Genomic DNA, 23,911 nt, shown 5'->3' on the forward strand with positions numbered 1-23,911 from the left:
GATTTGGGCAATAGCGGGAGGTTCCTGAGGCCCCAATCTGGCTTTCTCAGGGGCAGCTTCAAGCCTCCCCTTCAGGGCGGTCTGTTTCACCCCTACGTTGGTTATCAAGCTTAAACTTGTTTACACATTCTCTCAAATATAAAATAACCTGGAATTATGCTGCTTATTTTAATACTATGGACCTATGACACTTGAAAAACATCCCTTGTATTTGAGAGTATTACAACAATAACATCTTCATCATCTACTGCCTCTAGTACTGATATAATGTACTGGGTATTTTACAAAGAAAAACAGATCATGTTGCTGTTCCAAAAGGCTTGCAATCTTTAAAAAAAATGCAAGGGAGCAAACAGATTAAGTGAAGGGAAATCAACACAAGAGAAACAAGCAGAAAATACTTGATAGCTGCAGCTACATATACCTTGGTATAGATACCTTGCTGAAGCAAGGATTAGGGTTTATTTGACAAAGACTTTACAGAAAAAGTAGATTTTGTAAAGTAATGATAATATATGATTAGTTTTCCAACATTGAGCTAATTTCTGTTTAACACAGTGGGAAAGGTTTCTCTCGGGGTAGCTTTTTCATCTACCTAGGACTTTTCACATGAAATATGTAAAAATGTACTTCCATGTGGGTGAATCATATAAATTGCTCTTTTTACTTATGGTTAGGTGAAATACTTAAAATAATACTGGAACAGTTCTCTTTATTTTTCATAAATTATTTTAAGTCAGCTTTTCAAATATCACAAAATGAATTAGGTAACAATGTTCACTTACTATGCTACACACTATGTGTTCATATCATTCACTCCACCACTCACGCCTCCTCACAATAAGGGGAAAGGGTTACTAATTAAGAACTATGGAGAAGTAGGAGACCACTTATTAAAGTATCTTGGGACTGGTTCTCAATCTTGATTACGAAGAATACAGCTAAGCAAGCAATTTATTATCCATATTGTACTGCAGGATAACACAGTAACTAGTTACTGTCTATTTGCTCTGTAAAGATGATTTAAAACATATAAGGCAGTTCATACAAAGTTCAAAATTTAGCTAAAATTAATTAAGAATAAAATTAATATTTTTAGTCCGAATGTTTCTACACCAGTTGGTCTGTGACCACTTTATGTACACCAGAGCTGGGCAACTATTCCAAGACTGTGGATTGCACAAACACTACCACCACAATATAGTTGGGAAGGTCTTTCCTAGCACTGTGCCCCACTCCCTAATTATTTTACTACCCACCCCCCCCCCCCCCACACACACGGTAGGGACCGTGGGAGACAATTTCTTTAGGCTTGGTGGCCCTTGCTGCCCTATTTTAGGCCCAAGGGAAGCCGTTTTCCCAAACAGGGAAAAGTAAATTCCATTTTTGGAAACAAGACACTTCACATCTAAAGCAGCAGCTGTTATTGTTGTTGCTGTTGTTGTTAATAGCCCTCAAGTTGGCCTCGGATCATGATGAACCTGTGAATGAGACACTTTCCAGTCCCCTTGTCCTCAATTGCCCTGCTGAGATCCTGCAGACTAATGTCTGTGGTCTCCTTAACTGAATCTACTCTTCTGATATGTGGTCTTCCCCTCTTTCTACTGCCCTCCACCTTTCCTAGCACTGTTGTCTTTTCTAGTGAGTCATCGCTTCTCATGATGTGACCAAAGTATGACAACTCCAATTTAGTTATTTTGGCTTCCAGGGAGAGCTCAGGCTCTGTTTTTGTATAAATTTGTTTGGTTCTTTTGGCCATCCACAGTATCCTTAGTACATTTCTCCAGCACCACATCTCAAATGAGTTGATTTTCTTTTTATGGGCTTTCTTCGTTGTTCAGCTCTCACTTCTCATACATGGTGATGGGAAATATGCTCGACGGCTGTAAATCTGAAGAAACTGCCTTCACTTTCCCCATGCCCACTGATGGTGTAAACTATGTCCAAAAACACACTGCAGAAAGCTAGGACCAAAAATGCACTGCAGAAATAATCCAGTTTAAGACCGCTTTAACTGCCCTGGCTCAATGCTAGGGAATTCTGGGAACTCTAGTTTTGAGAGATATTTAGCATTCTCTGTCAGAGAGCTCTGGTGCCACAATAAACTACAGTTTCCAGGATTCCCTAAGAATAAGCTAGGGCTGGTAAAGTGACCTCAAACTGGATTATTTCTGCAGTGTATTCTGAACCTTAGGCATCCTTATTTTATACTTAACACTGCAAATTTGGTAACTGAACTTGTTGGTTTTTGTTTTGTTTTGTTTCCCAACATAGTTGGTATTTTGGACAAATATATCTTAGCTTATTATGCACAAGCCTTTTGCTGCACGCTCAGACCTGTTGCTCTTCTCTTTGTGGTGAGCCATGATTAAGCCAAGCTGTCTCTGCAACCCAGATTTCCTTTCCTCTACAAACGATGTAAGGAAATATCTGACACAAAGAAAGGAGGAAAAAGAACTCTGTGGGAAGATGTGAGAGAAGGCTTTCTCTGCTGCAGTACTCCAGATGCAGAACACCCTCCCTTTAGAGGTCCGACTGCTGCCAATACTGGGGTCATTCCAGTTCCAAGTAAAAATATGGCTATATAATAAAGATTTTGGGATCTAAATGATTTCATCTCAGTCTGCATGGTTTTAAATTGGTTTCAACTGTTTTAACTGCTTTTCAAGGGTCTAAGGGTGTTATTGTTTAATATCCTTACAGTTATTTTAATTATTCTTCTGTCATTTAGACAGGAAGTAGGAAATGTCCATATTTGGTATCCTGGAATGTTAAGATTATGTTAATTATTCTTATGGTTTTAAACAGTTTTGAAGTGCTTGAAGTGCTGTCACTGTATGCCATTCAAAGATCCTTGCATATACGGTTTGTTGTCTGTCTTCAAGTTGTTTCTGACTTATGACTACTCTAATGCAGACCTATCACAGGGTTTTCTTGTCAATATTTGTTTTGAAGGGGGTTGCATCTTGCCTTCCTTTGAGGCTGAGAATGTGACCTGTCCAAGGTCACCCAGGGGCTTTCTATGGCCAAGTGGGAATGTGAACTGTGCTCTCCAGAGTCGTACTTCAAAGCTCAAACCACTACACCCCACTGACACTCTGGATATATATGTATGTATGTATGTATGTATGTATGTATTTAAATTATTTCTGTATCATCTCCTAGCCCACAAGTGCTTCTGAGGCGAGGAACAAATAAAACCAAATAAACCAACAAAAAGATAAAAACACATTAAATACTCCTTAAAGACTGCTAAAAGCAGTCTAAAAACAATACTAGAATCCGGTTTTGCAAAATTAAAACAGCAACCAAAACATTCAAGCACTGAATGAAATGCTGGACAGCACTGTTTTGGCTGTCCATCATAAGCTTAAAAGAGCTGGGGTCTATCTAACTTCCTTATTTAGGGAGTTCCACAGTTGAGGCACTTCTACAGAGAAAGCCCCGTTATGTGTACCCACCAACCTAACACGCAACAGGAAACAGTAAGGAGACATGCAACAGGGCCTCCTCTGAAGAGCTCAGATTTCTCCTTCCTCTCACATGAGAGGAAGTGGTCCTTCAGTATCTTGGTTCCAAGTCATTTAGGGCTTCAACACCAGTACATTGAATTGAGCTTAGAAGCAAAACGGAAGCATATATGCTAAGATATAATTATTGTAATTATAAATACAGTAGGATAGATTTATTACAATTAAAAAAATATTTTGGGGAGCAGCTAATCGAACAGAAGTAAAATCTGGTTAGGTTTTATAAGCTGATGGCTGGGGTTGTGAGAGAGGAGGAGATAAGTCACGAGAAAGGAAGAGTAGCTGACGGTTTCGATATTTATGACATTTTTCTGGGCCTAATAATCTGATAGAGCAGATGAAGAGGATAGAGGATATAGCCAGAACAATCTGAGAGAAGAGTGCGAAGAACAAAGAACAATAAGAGGAATTTTATTATGTTGGATCCCACTCTCACAACTATTTTGCCTGAGACCTTAATACCACTAGGTACCAGGTCCGAAGAAGTGAATTTATATCCATAAAAGCTCACGTCGAAGTAAAAACTAGTTAGTCTTAAAGGTACTGCCACATTTCTTTTTCTTTTTTCTTCCCCTTTCTTCCTCCTTTTTATGTGCAGGAGACTAACACAACTACTTTGAAAACAGCCAGGAAAGTCACTTTTTCACTCTGCATCAAGCCTCTTTCACTAAGAACCCAGATGAACAAATTTCTCTTGGGATTTCACAATGGTTTTATTAATGAACCCCAATAAGATGAATGACAAAGGAAGAAATCACAGTGATTTAGGTGACTTATGCTAGTATTTATATTGAGTCGCAGAAAAAGAAGGGCTACATTTCTAATTAGTCATATAGGTTCTTTTTTCTATTGTCCAAACCAGAAAACTATGGCTATCTATTCTGGAATGATCAGAGGTGATTACTGCAGGCACGCTTCACATACAAAAGTTGTGTAGACTGAAATCTGACTGTTGAAATAACCTGTACATTTACATTCATTCACAGTTGGTACAGATACAAGTTTCTCAAAGTGATGTTATGCAGTGGTAGTCTGCTTGCATTTATCTCTTTGTAGGGGAAAAGAAAAAAAATCCCTAATGCACTTAATTTTAACGGAAATAAAAACCCAAGGAGTTCGCTTGAAAGGTGGTTGATATAACTTATGAATCTTCTAGAACTTAAATATTTGTTTTATTGTTTTAAATCTGGAGAATAAGCAGAAAATAAGGCCTGCCTTATCTTAAGCTACAGTGAAGCTTAAAGCACAGAACTTAAAGCACAGAACCAACTAATGGCCTTGTATAATTCTCCAAGGGGTCAAGCAGACTGATAGCTTGGAGTGGCCTCTTCCTGCTCCAGCACTGGTCACTCCCCATTTGGTCCAAGACCGCAGTGACCAGACATCGTGATCTCGAGGCCAGCTGCCATGACGGTCTGCTGGCAAAGAGCACTTTTTGTTTATCCCTTTTGTGTCTAGGGTCGGGCTGCCTTAGGTAGTTGTGGTGCGCCTTCGTCCTGATTTGTGTGTGTGTGTATCATCAGAAGGCGGTCTGTTTTGGCCCCAGCCTCCTTGGGATTTTTCAGAGTTATCTAAGCAATATATTACAATGCAACATGGCTTCAGCACAAGACTAAGAGCTGCAATAGTGTCAGTGCTTCAGGAATGTGGATTGCCCTCATGTCATGTAATTCCCAAGAACCCAGATATGTCTAATGTTCTCAATGTTCTCCAGCATTTGGCTTTCTGTGCTAGCACTGAGGAAAGTAAGCGTTCATTTGCAGACTGCAGCTGAGTAATCTTTGGGCGTGTTACAGTTCCATGGCATTTAATAAAAACAAATAATGCATGCAAACAATTTTGTATAGGACTGAAGAAAGCATTGGACATCCCTTATAAAGTAATTTTAACATCATAATGAGGCTTTCAGTATAAATATTAAAGCCATATGGAAGAAAACTGTAGAAAAATAGGAGTAATTTAAAGTATTCACATAATTTAAGAAGCATGAAACTGCAATCTGTGCAAAATTAATCCTAAACCCAATTTCTGTGTGGTATGGGTATTCACCCATGCAAGCAATCCACATGTGCTTCTTCCCTTTTGGAAGCACTTACCATGTGCATTGGCTCATTTGCGTGCAGTGTCAGTTTGCCAGCAGTATGCCCTCCTGGGTCAGTGAATTACTAATGCTAAACATAGATGTGTTGATGCATGTGCTGAGTGCATTTAAATGTGGTGGGACACAAGAAAACAGTAAGCACTTTAACCATGGCCGGTGTCACATATAAATTAATCGTAATATCATTGCCAACTTGCAACTTTAACCATAAAACAATAGCATAGCCTTTTCCACAATGGGTCAGGCAATGAGAGGTATTGGCTACAATAATCTTCAGTAATACTTCTGTTTACTCAGCTAGCATGAAGGATTATGGAGATGAGTTCGCAGGAGTTGACCCTCCAGGTTTATTAAATATTCAGTAAACGTTCTGTATGCATGCTGCGTATTAAATAAAAACTAGAAAATGTTACAGAATACCATATGTTAAATACTTCAAATAACATCCGAGCAGCTCAATTTCTTTTTAATAATTTATTTTAAATCAGTTTATCAGCTATCACAACACAATAAGGGAACAGTAGTAAATCATGCTGTCATAAATATTTAGTAACTTTTAAAGTATTAATTTGGAATTTTTCCAGCATTACCAGAGTTAATTTTTGTACATGGCTTTCCCTATGAATCTTAAGGTTTGTTCCTTTTCTACTGATTGTTCTACCTTAGTGATTATGCCACTGCTATGCTTTTCAGAAATATCATACCATATGGATATTAAACAGCAGGAAACTCATGGTTTAGCCTCATGTTCTCAGATTCCTACTCCCCTCCCATTAGCCATTCTCTCTTGCTGTATAGCCTACACACAATCTGCTTTCCTAGGATCATCTGCTACTACATACGCGTAAGAATGAGATCAATACCATAATGTTCATTAGCAACAGTTTCACAAATAAATTAAATCAATGTTTGCAAGATTACACTTAGAGCTTTCATAAGATCTCTAGAACAACCTAAGATTTAGTACCATCCAAAATGAGAATTAGAAAATTGGTCTACCATCAACCCCTTTAGAAATTAAAAATGGCTACCAGTATAGAAATTGCATGATACAAACTAACAGACTCCATAATTTGTTCTAGAGTCTGTTAATTGTACCATTAAATAACAAACTTAGAAACTGCTAGTTCTGTTCCCATAAGTTTTCTAATTTTCCAACTGAACTCCCTGCCAAAAACCTGTCACTTAGAAGCTAACTGGAACTAACAGCAAACTATATGAGCCTCATATTCAGTACATTAAACTTAAGATACTGTTTACTGAAACTTTGCTCTAGTACTATATTTTAGTGATATCTAGTTTTAGTATAAGATTTTCATACTACCAGCTATAAATAAAATCAACCATCCTAAATTGATGGCACCTAGAAAAACAAAACTTCATCATCTACAGACCTTGAGTCCAAATGAAGTATCTTCGGAGGCCAAGACTTCAACCTGAAATTATAAGGAGAAATATCATTTCAAATGTAGTCACTTAAGATCTTCTGACCACAACACCAGAATCCATGGAGAAAACATGTACAGTACTAGAACAGAAGCATAATTTCACAACACAAGAAGTCTAGATAGAGAATGGGCAGTGAATGAAACATAATATCAGGAAAAGAATCAACAGCCCATATTTAGGAGGGGAAGCCAATAATGTGAGTTTTCACATAATGGTAATACAGTTGAAGAAAGTGCTGCAGATTTGTAGTTTTGTGAGATATTTAGCCCTCCATCTCAGAGAGCTCTTGTGCCCCACCAAATCACAAATCCCAGAATTCCATAGCACTTAACCATAGAAGTTAAAGTGCTAATTGCTATATGCCTGCACTGTGTAGCAGCCTGAGAAATATATAGATGGGAATTAAATTTATGAATTGAAATGATAAACCAAGCAATACTGTAGCCAAAAGAGTATAATTTTACAAACGTCTGTGCTTCCTTGTAGTTTGCTTCATATTAGTTCCATTTTACCTTGGAGGGTGAGGTAGGTAGGATTTAGCTTCACAAGACAAATCTAGGGGGTACTCAAGAGTGTTTCACCAAACTTTAAATAAATAATAAATAAAAATTTTATTTCTATACCGCCCTTTCTCCTGTTGATGTGAACATACTTGCATTTCAATAGTTGAGGACATAAGGAAAATGTTAATGCTCAGTCAGTCAGTCAGTCAACCTTTATTAGGCATACATGCCCAGTCTTCTCAGTTCTAACTCATCAAGCTCCACTGTACACAGGGAGCCCTAATAAATAAGAGGCAGTGTTCAAGAAGTACTGTAATTTCCATTGCCTTTGTTCTGTTAAACAGTTATGTGTTGAGAATTGCTTTTCTAGGACCACTCCACACTCCTGTTAATGTAGTTGTTCACCTCAACTAAAGTAAAAAAAAAAAACCAAAGCAATGAAAATCTGGTAATCGTCACTTATGGAAATTCCATTGATTCAGTGGCTTTACTTTTGTTAGGAATAATTAATTTTAACTGTTGTGCTACATCAGAATTGGACTTCCCTTCTCCCCAAAGATTTGCCCTTCTTCTTCAGTTTCTTTCTGCAGCGAGCATCCCCTTCTTTTCCCTAAGTTTGTACTCACAGGTGCTCTTCATTTTCAGCTTTGAATCACTGGTTCAGAAATAAGCCAATAGCCATTCTGCAGTTATCTTGCCAGTGAGTTCATCTCTCTCTCTCTCTCTCTCTCTCTCTCTCTCTCTCTCTCTCTCACACACACACACACACAGAGAGAGACAGACAGAGAGAAGCCTCATAATTAACCATTTCATTGCTCTAAGAGGATGCTCATGAAGATATTATTTATTGTTATCCCACTCCCCACCCACTGGAACTCAAAGCAGTTCACAGTTTAAAAAACCAATACAATTGTAAATACATTTCCTCAATAAATCTTCACTTTCCTATGAATATATGTTGAGACATCTTTGTCGCCTAAGCTTTGCTGTATATGTTTTGGCTAATATGTTATGCTAGTTTGGGCAGGCTTTGTATACTTGACAACAGCCTGTTCTCTGGCAGAATAAAGCCCACATCTTATTTGGGAAACAATGTCCCCAACACACATACAACAGAATGTTTTCCCCAGTCATCTGCATTCTAGAAATGGTTATTCCTTGAACCTGAGAATATTCTGTAGTTATATTTTTTAGACATCTTTCCTGACAGATATAGGAACATTTTTTGATAAATCTTCTGTGGCATTCTAGAACAGCTACTTAGTTATGTCTGCACAGAAAAGTAATGTCATTTGGTCCGATTCTCCTAGGAAGATGTCTATTCCGTTTCTGATTGGGGCGTAAGGAGGAGCAGTAAGCAAGGCTGTGACAAGGACATTTCCACCACCCTTTTGCCAGCAAGTGAGCCTGCTATACTCAAAAGCAGGATAACAGTCCTGCTTCTGAATATAGGGGGCTCACTTGTTGGCAAAAGGGTGGTGAAAATGTCATACTCCTAGTCCCCAACTGGAAACTGAATCAACTTCCTTTGCCTGATCTGGTGGTTGGCTCTTAAGATGGATGGAGTGGCATTAACATAGGTTGCCAGTAAAACTGTGTAGTCATACTGAATATAAACCAGTTTACTGATCTTTATGTCTACCTTACAAATCCACAACTGCAATACTGAATACAAGCCCTTGATATTTTTGATGTCTTGCAGCTGCAATGAAGGTTTTGCAATTCACTCTTGAAACTGTCATAATGCATACAAATACACTAAAGATGCAATCCATACCCCACCAAAAAGATAGCTAAGGGGCCACAATAATCCTACTTATGGTATGAACTCAATTGACAGAGATGGAGGTATGACCATGGGACAACACTCATGCTACCAGAGATTACTCCACATACTGGTGGAAATCTCCACCACTACAGAGATTCCATCTCCTATGTTCCAGCAGCAGTGTGTGTGTGTGTACTGGGGGGGGGGGGGGATGGGCCATAGTGGGCTGTATTCAGAACAAGCATAGATGCATCATGTTCAAAGACCCTTTCCACAGCACACCCTCAGAAACAATGCAACCCTGATGTATTTAACTTTCTTCCATACTAACCAAGGGAGAGAAGAATTATAGAATCATAGAATTGTAGTGTTGGAAGAGACCACATGAGCCATCCAGTCCAACCCCCTGCCATGCAGGAACTCTCAATCAAAGCATCCCTGACAGATGTCCATCCAACCTCTGTTTAAAGACCTCCAGGGAAGGAGACGAAGAAGAAAAAGCTGGCTCACTTTTCACCTCACCCACAAAACATGAGAAAAACAGATGTGGTAGATATTCTGCAAATGGATCCCTCATCCAAATGTAAATATTCAATCAGACTGCTCTGTAATTGACATTTTCTATCTTGATGTCATATCTCATAGCCAAACGTCATAGTTAATTCTCTGCCTTTGCTTCCATATTAACAAAATCCTGTTTGCAGAACTAAGAAATTTTGATATAATTAGTACAAATTACTTGAAGGTAGGAAATATTGATGATATAATTGAACGTTTGGAGAACAATAATCTGATTTATAAATTTTAATGATGATAAATTTAATAAAGATCTAACAACAACAACCTAGTTTGCAAAATTAGTAAACAAAGTCATAAGCACCAGGAAACTAGAGCAATAAAAGGAGGTTACATCCAAATATAAGAATATCTCGGGGAAGAACAGATTTCAAGATTGGCAGGGGACTGGAGTAGATGAAGCTCGAGGTCCCCCCTGACTCTACACTTCTATGAGTCTGGTTATCATGTTCGTGTATGTTGTAAGTAACCTTAAAATCAAGGACCAGGTGATGCAAACCACAACTTTCCCTAGCAACTATTTTGATTTTAAACAATGTTGTTTAGCTTTAGTATTTCTGTACCAACATGGTGAAAAAGGAACTAAAGTAACTGGAAAGCAGGCAGTACAAGGTTTCCCAGAATCCTACCCTGTTTTGAGCATAGCAGATTTTCCTAACACATCTATAAGCACAGAGTTGGTCTCCTGGGGTAGAGGACACAGCTGTTTGACTGCAACATACAATAGAGGCTAAAAGGCACAAAAGGATGCAAACATGTTGTTAAATCTAGCACAGGCAATATGATGACTGTTGGAGACCTACTGATCTTAAGATGTGTGTGTCTGTGTGTGTGTCCAATTTTTCAAAATTTTCTGTGTCCAGTCTCAAAATGTGAACTTATCAAAATTCACAATTAAGGGACTGAAACACCGGTCCTAAACAGATTTATTTCTGCTGGTAGAATATACAATTAATTCCAAGGAGGCATGATTTGTAAGAAAAGTATGCTCAGGGCTGCAACCATCTGTCCACAGCTGTGTTCCAAGCTAGATTCTATTCAGAATGGCAATTTACTGTTAACATATTTAAGAAATTATGACACTTAAAATCTGTTCATAGTAAATAATAAAATAAACGAGTCTTTAAGGCAGGGTGGGCAACTCACAACTCATGGAAGTCTGTTGTATGACTCTCTCATTTGTCTCCCACCATAAAAACATGGCACCATGGCTGTGATGTTGATACGGGGGGGGGGGGGGGGGGCGGGATAAAATTAACTTTTCTCCCAGCAACACAGAAGCAATAATCATAACTGCTTCTATGTACCACTAGTGGTAGCAAATAATCTGGTAGTACTGGGAGCAGAAGAAGGTTAAAAATAAAGCTTCTTACTCCCCAGCTCTGCACAGTGACTTAAGAAGCTACACTGTGATGCTGCAGAAGTAGATCAGAGGTGTTGGTCTGGATCCTGGGGAAGTGGATGGGAGCTTTAGCTTTCCGCTCTCTTGGAAGCCTCAAGAAGCCTCTCCACTCAGTATCAGTACTTGTGGGTGCACATGAAGCCCTTAGCTTACAATGATACCAACAGCTGCCCTCAGACCTGAAAAGGCTGTCACTGACACCCCAAAGGAAACGTTGACAGGTAACATCAGCAAGTGTGGATATACACTTGCGAAATGGAGTTCACAGATTCAAACAGATCCAACTGAACCAGATACATTTAGAAAATGGAGCACTTCATTAGTCTAGAAAATGTGAAAAAGTGAATGCCTCAGAAAGAAAGAAAGAAAGATCACAGGCAAAATTGGAATCAATAATTATGTTTGACACATTAAACAACTCATCTATGAAGAGCAAAAAGATGCAATAACAATGGGGTCTAAAGGCAGAGGTCCAATTGATAATAAATTAATCTGAGGTGAAAAGAGACTACAAAAATAAAGTTCGATGTCATAGTTTACTATATAACACCCTTAATTTTAAATGATATAAAACTTACTAAATTAAAACCATTAGTTTAACATCTTCCCTATCAGATAACAGAACTAAAGAGAAACAAGACATGTTCAATCAGAGAGTTAAAAGCAGGGTACTTTCTACCTACTGAATACTTATTATTCTGTTAAATTTACAAATTAAGCTTGTAATCCTCATGAAGCTATCAGAGTAATTACAGAACTGTACTGAAAAGAACTGATAATTTCAATTCTATTTTTCCGGAATAAATCAAAGTGTAACTTGCAAGTGTTTAGATTCATTCTCTGATAGAATATTGCATTTGAAGTCAAGGACCGTCCAAAGAGATATCAACATGTTCTTTTTGTTAATAGGGAAGGACCCCCCCCCCCCCCAAACATATGTTTCATCCTACTCAGTTTAATTTCCTCCTCTCTGGGAAGGATGTTTTAGTATTTGTGAAAGCACATAGTTACACAGAATAAAGTTTGCTTGGATCTCAGCTGCTCTTACAGCATCATGCAAGGATTCAAAAAGCTCAAGAATTTACAACCTTGCCTGGAAGGAATCCCCATCTAGCGTGATTAGGACAGTGCTTCAAACAATTTACCAACAGATTGTGTTACACCTAAGTAGTCACCTATCTATATTGTTCAACTGCTTGTCACTGATCAAAGTGAATATAAGTTCAGCAATCAGCTGAAGGTAACCTGCCATTAAATAAAGGCTATTAATAGCTATGCTGGTGCCACCAAATCGGAAACATACCTAGGCAATAATCAGCGTGCAAGGCAAACCTTGGAAACATATAAACAATTACATTTTAAATAATGTTATCACATACACTGATGATTGACTGTGCCAAATGAGTCTTTAGACCTCTAGAAGAAAGAAAGCAGAAAGCTATGATAAACCATAGCTAGTATAACAATAGGTATACAGTATTATAACTTACTCCATATTTCTCACTTCACATTTCTAACAGCTGCTACCATGTCGATAATATGTTTTGGTTAAGATACTTTGATCTTTAATTATTGAGAAAAGTCAGCAACTTATTTTTTTCAAATACATATTTCCAGAATAGTTTGTGTTTTTCAGTCTAAATGTGACCTTCACTACCAAAAAATCAGTTACAAAAATGAGAACAAAGAATTTTAGACACATGTACAGACACACAAATGGTTATAATATCATTGTCTTTTGCCTTATAGAATTTACATTTGCTTAGGAGATTTCTGTTTAGCTGTTTCTATGCAAAGATAAGGTTAGAAGACTGAAGGACCAAACCTCTTCAGAGGGAGCAACTGGGCATAACAGTTTTGGCAGCGAAATGAAAAGTGAGTGAGTGATTATACTGTTCAGTTGACAATCTAATTATAAATAATTTACACAGTAATAAATGCAAATATATGCTTTACTGTTTCATGTTGATTCTTGTCCAGTTTTTTTTTCTTTTACATTAAAAAAATGCTTTAGGTAAAACTAGAAGTGACCGCTGGTACCCAAGCAGCAAAACTAGGTTACTGTTCTTGAAGTACTGTGAAGTACAAGGTAGGAAGATTACAACTACATTATACATGGGATGTAAAAGCCCTTCAAAAATCTACACCTGCTTTCTTTCTCACTATTTTTTCACCTAAGCATTCTTTCTCATGGAAGAGCTTAAGTAGTGGAAGTAACCCCACTCTGGGGGAAAAAATATCTCAGGATTATCAGCATAATGTAAAGACATCACTCATATGGCAATGACTGGGATGTAGGGTTGTGGCAGGCAAGAAAAACCCTCTTCTGACCTGTATTCAATAAGTCTCCTGCGTGAGCTCTGTGTGGTGATTGGGAAGAGAAGGATAATCTGGAATCTTTTGTTGAAATGCCTGCCTAAATCTGCTGCAAAAATAAGATATCAATTTTACTATTGTTCAGTTCTTCTCAGCCCACCTGATGTGGGGGACTGATATTTTTATTTTATTTATTTTTTACTACTGGTTCCAATTTCCCTCCACATTCACTGGGGTTAGGGGCATAGGACCCTAGTCACTCCAGGAGGAGGATTGCAGATCCCACTTTTCAATTCAAATTAAAAAGTGCTGATGGAGATAAAGGAGCTCCCCAGATAGGGGAGAAAAAGAGGGGCTCATCTGAAACCTCCGCAGCTCCGGGGCATCTGGGAAAGAACTCAGCTGGGTGAACACAAGCCGGTAAGAAGACGCTGGAGAAGCATGGAGGTTTGAACTAGCCACATTCAGGATTGAGCAGCCGCTTTGCGGTACAAGCGCCACCGCCACTGTTTCATTTTTACAAACATTCTTATATAACTCTAAGACTCTATTGTTGCTGGGAATTAACCTTTTTCACTTAATTTCATTTGTGTCACTGTAGACTTTATAAATTAAAGTGACGGACAGTGAACAAATTAGTGTGGAGAGTGAAAAAAAAGCAGACAAACTGCTCCGAGAGGTTTTCCCCCCTCCCCCCTTTTTTTGCTGGACTTCTCTCCTACTCTGCTCCTTTGGTTGAATGGATCATCAATACTGTTATTTTTATTGTTTTTTCTCTTTCTCTTGTTGAATGAAAGAAAGACTATTAAATTATACCTGAACTTTTCGTGGAATTACAGTGAGGGACAGATTCGGCTTTGTTTGGACTTTGCAACTGGAAACCGGCATGCTGAGGGAGAAGAATTGCCAAATTGGGGTAAAAGTACAGAAAGGACTACAATTTTAATCACTGGTTGGAGTGAGAAACAAAACAACAGGGAAAATATTCTAAATAAGAAGGAGAAAAGACCGTTTCTACTTTATTTTGTGACCATATTTTGGACTCAGGGGGACTCAAAGTTATAGAGGATTATAAAGGATTGGTTTACAAAGGACTGAACTGAGAAAGAGACACTGAAATTCCTCCATTTGTCACTAATTTTGTAACACCAGGCTAACAGGGGAAAAGACGAACACCAAAGAAATCTGGTACAAGGGACGATAGAAGATAAAAAATACTTAATCATCATCTTTTTTACAGGACATTTGGATAATTTGGACATTGGCAAGACTAGCTTAGGCAAGAAATACTTGGAATTGGAGTTGGAATTTTGAAGTAACCCCCTTGTCACTGGTGCTTTTATATAGTGCATGGATTTAGTAGTGTGTAATTTGTAGGACTTGTGGAGAAAAATCAACTTTTAAGTGTGAAATACTTAGTATCATCGAATCGTAGAGTTGGAAGAGACCGCAAGGGCCATCCAGTCCAACCCCTTGCCATGCAGGAACTCTCAATCAAAGCATCCCTGATAGATGGCCATCCAGCCTCTGCTTAAAGACCTCCAAGGAGGGAGACTCCACTACGCTCCGAGGGAGTGTGCTCCACTGTCGAACAGCCCCTACTGTCAGGAAGTTCCTCCTAATGTTGAGGTGGAATCTTTTTTCCTGCAGCTTGCATCCATTGCTCCGGATCCTGTTCCTTAATTAATAATCTAGAACTCTAAATTTACTCTCTAGTAAATTTAAGTATTTTGGATTCTTGTTTATATTGGGGTTTTCTGAATTTACTGTTCACATAGTCCTAAACTTAATTTTGTTATAGATTGGAAAAGATACATCTGTATCTGTGCCCATAGTTAAAGCTATTTCCCTATATTTAAGTGTTAAATATCTAAAATAGATTGGACACAGATACAGTGGTATATTTAATTTGAAGCATTGTATAGAGTGATTGATTGATTCATCAAGGAATAGTGAATTTGAAGCAAACTTTTGTTATATAAAGTTGGGAACACTAATTAACTTTGCTGTATTAAAGTGATCCGGTCTGTGACTGGAATTTGGGTATAGGACGATTTGAGAATTAATTGGTTTAATTTTTCAGTTCCTTTTACAGAAAAAGGCTTTTTGATACTGCAACATTAATTTACGGTTTGGTCAATATACCTGGCTAATAGATCTTATTGTTAAGTTAGGTTTGAAGAGAAAGCTGTGTTATGAGAGTCGAAACAGAACTTTTTGGATTTGATTGAATTAAGTCTTTGAAAGAGAAAAAACATAGACTAGCTAGATACGTAAGTGCAGTAACGAAAAATCTTAATAGTTATCTTACTTTCTTTCTCTCCTTCGGTATTTCTACATATAAGATTCCAAGACTTAAATATTTTTTGAAACAAAGAATTTTGAGTTTTAAGTGCTAAGAAACTTCCCTCAAATTAAAAATTCAAAAGTAAATTTTCAAAATCTAATTATCAAATAGTATTACATCAAGAAAATAAAACACCCACTGCTTGCTTGAAAGAAGATAAAAGAAAATAATTTAGGCAAATAAAATAGGACAAATAAAATCACATTTTGAATATATAGATTCTAATTTGAGATAAAAGACATATTTGGAATAAAAAATATAGGATTTATTAGCACACAATAGCCAACAGAAATGACGACAAGAAGAGAAAAGGAGTCAGGTTCAAGCTGCAGCAATGGCTTCTCAGAGAAGACTTTCTAGCACTGATCCAAACATCAACCTTATGGAAGAAATGAAAAGACTACACTTGCAATTGAAAAATGAGATTTGGGATTCCTAAGAAGAAACGCATAGAGAAATTAGAGAATCAAGGGAAGAAACCAAAAAAGAACTGAAATATGAATTAGGGAAAATAAGACTAGATAAAACCAACAAAGATATTGAAAAAATGACTGGGAAAGTGGAGAAATTAGACCAAAAAACAAAGAAAATGGAGGAGAAAATTGAAGACCTAAACAAATTTCAACATGAAGACCAGGATGCAATATTAAAATTGGAAATCAAACAAAAAGAGAAATGTATTAAACTAAGAGGTCTGCCAGAACAGCCTAACGAGGACTTATATGAATTTGTAGTACCTTATTTGGCGAAATATTTGGATATTCCAGTACAACAAATGCATGGGGAAATAGACAGAATTTACAGACTAAACTCAAACATGGCAAGAATGAAAAAACTACCAAGAGATATAGTGATTTACTGGCTGAGGAAATATATGAAAGATGCCTTCATACAAAAAAACTACAGAACAAGATTTGTTCTACGTGGTACAGAGATACAAGTATTTAAAGACATACCCTCTGAAATTTTGAGAAGAAAGGACTATCAGTTTGTAACTGAACAACTGAAACGATACAGAATTCCCTTCAGATGGGAAGAACTGGAGGGATTTCCCCTAACATGGACTCAGGGAAGATATAAACTGAATTGAAAAAGCAGGTGCCTTTTGGAAAGAATTTAAGAAAGATATTGCAAAACAATAGGCATTCAAAGAGAGAAAAGAGAGAGATACAGCAGACGAAAAAGAAGATGAAAGGAAACAATTTATGTTACCATCTGATCAAAAAGAGAAAAGGAGAAGAAATAGAGAAGCAGAAGAATCAAAGGAGGATGGAACGAAACCACAAAGAAGAGGGTGAACTATCAGCAGGAGAAGTAGAAGCCAGAGAAGAATCAACGGAAGAAGGAGGAAAAAGAAATGAGGATAAAGAAGAATAAAGGTTAATAAAGACTAACAGAATTTAAAATAAGAGTGATCAAAGTGAGAGTTCAAAAGAAAGAGATAAACGAATAGACTAGACTAATTTGATTGAATTGGGTAACTTTAAAATGAAATTAATAACCTTTAATGTTAAAGGTCTAAATTCATCAATTAAAAGGAAAAGAATTTTTCATTATTTAAATAAAGAAAAATGTGATATAATTTGTCTTCAGGAAACCCATATTAAAAATAAAGAAAAAAGATTAATCAAGTATAAAAATTTAGGAAAAGATTTCATTTTGGCCGCTAAAAATAGAAAAAAAGGGGTTGTAATCTATGTTAAAAATTATATTTCGGCAACAGAAATGTTAAACGACCCATCAGGACATTTTATAGGAGTGGAGATAAATTGGGAAGAAGAGAAAGTATTAGTACTAAGAATATACTGCCCCTAAGATAAAAAATGTGTGTTTTATCAAAGGATAAACAAGGAATTGGATAAATTAGATGAGAAGGTGATAATATTAGGAGATTTCAGTGGCACAGTTGATCCAAGGATAGATTGAAAATCAGATGTAAATATTAAACAGAATCAAGCTAAACTGCCCCAAACTTTTTTTCACCTCATAGAAAGCTATGGACTAAATATTTGTAGACTTTATCACAATAGAGACCAAGAATTTACATCTTATTCGAATAGACACCAATCCCTCTCTAGATTTGACATGATTTTGGATCCCTATTTAACAAATATACCAAATCAACAGAAATAATTCTGAGAACTATATCTGATCATAATCCTGTTATTTTAACCCTTTTACAGAAAGTAAGGAAATACAATTGGAGAGTTAAAGACGATTTGATACAAGATGAAACGGTAATTGCAAAAACAAAGGAAAGTATACTAACATATTTTAAAGAAAATACTACTCAAGGACCACCATCAGGGACGCCAGTAAGGCGGTTATTAGAGGATTTTTTATGAATCTAGAAGCTTACGCACAAAAAGAGGAAAGAAAAACGAACAAGAGATAATGAAGGTATTAGCTTTAAAAGAAAGAGAATTGATAGCCAATCCAGGAGACCCAAAAATAATTGATGAAATAAATATTTTAAAGAAACAGGAGGCTAGAAAAACACATTGGAAATCAGTAAAAAAACCTCAAATTGTTAAAAAAAAATATTCAAACACGCAAACAAAATAGGCAAGAATCTAGCCAAGATATTGAGAAAAAGCAAGGCAAAGATAACTATCGGAAATAAAGGAGGAAGAGAAAATCATAATCAACAACAAGAAATAAAAAAGCTTTTTAAAAAATTTTTTACAAATTTGTATCAGGAACAACCAATAAAATTAGATGAGATTTGGCTATATCTAGAGGAACAAAATTTCAAAACACCAAGTAAAGACCAAGTTGATGAGTTAATCAAACCTATTACATATACAGAGGTTATGAACGCAATTCAAAAATGTAAATTTTTTGTAGAAGGAGAAGGTGATAGAAAGAAAGAAGGAGTAGAATGGAAAGGAAAGAGAATATGAGAATGAGGGAGAAGTAAGATTGAGAGAGGAGAGGTGATGGAGAAGAGAGGGATAGCGAGAGAGGAGAAAGATGAGAAAGGTAAAGGAAAGAGATTGAACATAATAGTAAGACCGTGAGATTTCAAGACTGAAATACAGGTAGAAGGAGTAAAGAATACTTAAGAAGAAAGAGTTTTTCGAATATGACTTTAAGATTTCTTAATACTATGAGGTGATTATTAGTAGGAGAAGAAACATTATTTTCAATAGAAAAGGAACTAAAGAGTCCTGTTAAAGACGCATATTCAAAGAATATTTGTTATTATTTGTTATTAACTTTAGTTTCATATCAGTTTTGAGAATTTTCAATTCAGTCTTGTTGTATTAGGTAGTATTAACAAGAGATGACATGGTTGACTGTAAGAAGATAAGATTGTTGTAAGGTGTATGTTTGTTTTTAATACTTAATAAAATTTTCTATTTAGAAAAGAAAAGAAAAACCATACAAAGCAATCACCCCAGATCAGGCCTCCGGAAGGGAGGAGGTAGATTGTCAAAAATTGTCAAAAAGCAACCCAGATTGTCTAGAAGAATAAAGCAGGAGGCTAAGACTGCCAAAAGGCCCTAGATATAATCACTTTAAACAGTGATTCTTAGCCATATGAACTAAATGGAACCTCCATGGGCAGCAGCAATATAGCACCTAGTATTCAGATATAGGAACATATAACAAGGGAGAGCTGTTGTCTTCAAGTCCTGGCTTGTGAGTTTTTCAGAAGCATCCTTACAGTTTCTCATGGGAACAGGAAGGTGGATTAGAGAAGTCTTTGGTCCATTCTAGCAGGGCCTATAGACTGTTGTTCAGAGAAACTGATGACTTAAGCAACTGATGTCTTAAGACTTGCTGAACCAGTCAGCAAATGATAGACAGTGATGGAATGTGCCAAGCTCTGGGAAACAGTGTGCATTTTCACTTGACAGTGAAAAGGAATCACTATGCAGGTTAACATGGAAAAGGAAAGGTAATATTTGAAATGTATCTGCTTCATAGATGAGGATCAGGGCAATTGAATAAGACATTTGTGTATGTTTGTCAGCTTTCTCAAGATGCTAAACTCAGGCTAACTTATCAAATTAAAGGCTAATGCAGTTGCCAATTTCTTCATTTCATCCTCTGCATCCTTTGTTACAGGTTAAGATTTGCCCTTGAGTTACTCATGGGTTACAACAAATTCTGTAATTTTGGATCCCAAACCTGCCCTCAATTTATCCACAAAATCGACTTATATTCAAATATTTACAGTAGTAATTTTTTGGGTGGAATCAACTTTTTCAATTTACATAGAACTCAATTCACACAAATCATGCAGGCAGAAATGTCTAAAAAGTGGGGTGAATGAAGCAAAGATTATTACAAATGAGAAATACATTTTAATTTCAGACACTGGTTTGGTCACAGACTAAAACTTTTAACAGCATTCTAGTATTTTATACAGACAAAATGTACACTGGTGAATGACCAAAAACAGTGTAAACAGTAAATAAACATAAAATAAATTCAGTTTAATAACTTTAAGCTTTAAAAATAAAAAAATATTTAAAAAAAAGGGAAAAAAAAGATATTTATAGAATACTGAGCTTTGCCTGGAAGCTGATTTTGAAAACAACAGTAACAATATCACATTAAAACTTTGTGTAATGCCAGAAACAACCTGGGAGTTGATAGTTATATGATTTAATAAAAACATTTTGAAGTCTACAATCTGAACCCATTTCGCACAAATGAGATAAACTTTCATGGCTTCATACATCATAATTTATAAATCTAGGAATGATCAAGAGAAGTCTTGATCCCTCCCTTGTTAGTCCTTAATTGTTGCACCGGTTCATTGTTGTACTCCTGGTTAACATGAAGCCAGAACTTTCTATAATGTGCAAACCATGGAATTATGGTTTAATGCTAGCTAACAAGCCAGAGAGTATGTTAAACTTGGTCAATGCAACAGCTCAGATGCAATACTAAACTAGAGTTTGCAAAGCTTAAACATGGTTGGCATTATATCCCAATTTTAAACAAACTATGGTTTGTTATTGGTCTATAAGCAGAAAGCATTGTTTTGCTATATGTTATTTGCTATGACATCCAAATTGGCAAACTGCAGCTATTACTCATTCTTCATCTGCTGTATCATAATAAGAAAAGTGCTGAGCACAGAAATGGCTTTATATGTGCCTCCTGAAGCCTACCTCATATGTCCAAGATCACAAATCCCTAGACATCATCAGCACCCATGGTTCAGTCACAAGTTAAATTTCAGCAGCATATTACTTTTCTATGAATCTGTCATAGTCAATATATTACTACGGTTGCATACGCTGCAGAAATAACCAAGTTTCACACCAATTTAACTGCCTTGGCTCAATGCTATGGAAGTCTGGAGACTGTAATTTTGTGACATATTGCCTTATCTGTCAGAGGGCTCTGGTGCTTTAACCAACCCAGAATTCCACAGCATTAAGACAGGCAGTTAAAATGGTGGCAAAGCAGATTATTTCTGTAGTGTGGATACAGTCTAAGAAAGAGACGTATCGGGCAGCACCATCCCAAATGTGGTAGTGCTATGGATACCACACACAACAGTAGATCCCAGTCCAGTAGTTTAATGCATTCCAGGGCTTATCCATCTATCATCCCCTCTGTTGTAAGCCTGCCGGATTTCCAGTGATTGGGCGGCATATAAATAAATCCTATCATCATCATCATCATCATCATCATCATCATCATCATCATCATCATCCATGGATGTATTCCTCCCATAGGAATGAGCTCCAGGAAAAGCCATCTCCTTAACATAACAGCCTCTATTTTCTCAATCTGCATTTAGGTAGAAGGCAAGATCCCATCTTTGTAATCAACATCCATTGCTAGAAGTCACAAAGAGTTCCTTTGTCAGTGCTCTCCACAGAAAGAACCTCCCCCTCCCCTGGCCCAAATTATTTATACAGCCTGAACACCTACCCTGCAAGTGACTGGATGGCCCAGGCAAGTCCACACAAATGCTGCCATGTACATAAATAAACAGATCTGATTCCCATATGTCTAGGTTATTTAAAAAAAACTATTTGGCAAATTCATATCATATTTTCAATAACTGCTTTCACAATAGCTTTAACACTTATATTCAGCATGAGTGAAATAGGAACTGTTAGCAAAAAATGAGGAATGGGAATCCTATCTGCTACACTATAGTTTATCCAAATATTATCTCTGAGACTAGTGAGTTCTTTTTGCCAATACAACAGGGATTTGTTGAATCTTTTGAAAAAGAGTTTCTCCTTTTGAAACACCTTTCAATTCGCAGCATAAGCAATTATCACCTTCTTCACAGTGTTTCATGCTCTTGATACATCTGTTAACTTTGACAGATCTGCGTGTATTTTCTGCTCCAGCCATATACTTACAGTATCTGCAGCACAAAACAGCTTCGCATCTTAGATGTTGCTTCATTTAAACAAAAAAGAACTTCCCAAATGTTCCAGGAAATGACACATAACTGAAATTTAAGTTTATGCTTTTCCTTAATCTTCTTTTAAAAAGAAATTGTTTAAATTGTCCTAAATACGATTATTAGTTTACACAACTGAACAACTGTACTGTACATTTAAGGCTGGGGCAGGAGGAAGCTCTGGACAGGTCTTCCTACAGAAGCACTGATGTTTGATTGTGGACAAGGCAGGGAATAGGTGACAACTTTGTGTTCATCACTTCTATTGACTATAATGTGAGGGAATAGATTAGAACAGGCCTGGCATTTCTCTGGATGTGTCAGGGAAACAAAGGGGTTAGGATGTGGAATATCCACAATCTATCTACTACATGGCCCATGACCCTCTGTACCATTTGGAAGAGAGCTATATTTCTAAAATACAGCAACTCAGAACAAAGCTAGTGAATTGTTAACAGTAGTTGATTTATTAATTACTATGAGCTTTCTATGTTCCTGAGTCAGGCTTCTGGTCCATCTAGCCTAGACTGGCAACAGCTCTCCACATTTTCATACAGGAGTATTTGTGGCCCTGCCTAGGATGCCAAGCTAGACCTGGAGCCTTCGGCATTAAAACGTGTGCCCTACCCTTAAGTAAGACAAAACATTTTTTTTTCAAATTAACTCAGGGGAGCTTAACTCAGCCTCTTCTCCTTTCCCAAGCTTTACCCCTGGAGGGCTATGTGAAGGGCATTATTCCCTATCTGCAGCCACTGTTTGGAGAAAGCAACCAGTCCCTGCTTCCATGCTGGAAACATCTGTGGAATACAGTCCAGCCATGCTGTCAAATTGTGTTTTCAAGTGAAAACACTGAAAGCATGCCATTCCTTCTTCCCCTGCACAATCAACAGTTTGATTCAGAAATGGCAAAACATATCCTACCTATATCCATGTGTAAACATATATACATCTCTCTAGTCCTCATGAAGAATCCTGCTGTAAGGTCACAGAAAATTAAATTGCTCCCACAGAAAATAAGGAGGGATTTTATTGTAATTTTAATATACTAGTATAACTTACTTTTACACTGGGAATGTGCCCTTTGCAAATTCTAGCAAGATAAACAGAGATGTTTTTAAGAACTTGACAGTATTCGTGTGGAACTTTTATTCATCCCATTTGGGCCTTTGTAGTATAAATTCCCAGGACTATGCTGTCCATTTTACACAGCAAGGTTACATTGCTAAATTTAAGTACAGTTGGCCCTCCATTTTCGCAGGGGATCCATTCCAGACCCCTCCGCAAAAATGGAGGCTCACACATTTTCAAGTCCCATAGGCTTGAAGAGGGCACCCCCCCATGCTTGGGTGCAAGTGCCATTGAAAATAATGGTGTTCACCCCTCCATGGATATTCAAGGTTGTGGATCTCAGATCTATGAGTTACGGTAGGTGGGGTGACTGTATTCTGAAATCAGAATTTAAGTGTTGGCACTAAAACATTTGAGCACATAACCTTCAAACAAACATTCCTGTGGCAGGTGGGACTACCCT

At 37.1% G+C, this 23,911-nt stretch overlaps 1 protein-coding gene across 7 annotated transcripts in view; it reads right to left on the bottom strand.

Moving 5' to 3' along the window:
- The window catches only part of LOC149310975 (AT-rich interactive domain-containing protein 1B-like), a 488,779-nt gene that overhangs the window by 212,958 nt on the left and 251,910 nt on the right, over positions 1-23,911 (bottom strand). For all 7 annotated transcript variants that reach the window (XM_089530142.1, XM_089530140.1, XM_089530138.1 and 4 more), the window contains exon 5: positions 7,026-7,067. In XM_089530142.1, the coding sequence (XP_089386268.1) occupies positions 7,026-7,067 (42 nt within the window). The remainder of the gene's footprint in view (positions 1-7,025; positions 7,068-23,911) is intronic.

This window comes from Sceloporus occidentalis, unplaced genomic scaffold (assembly GCF_023333645.1).
Source record: "Sceloporus occidentalis isolate IW3139 unplaced genomic scaffold, rSceOcc1.0.p SCAF_6, whole genome shotgun sequence".
Lineage (NCBI taxonomy): Eukaryota > Metazoa > Chordata > Lepidosauria > Squamata > Phrynosomatidae > Sceloporus > Sceloporus occidentalis.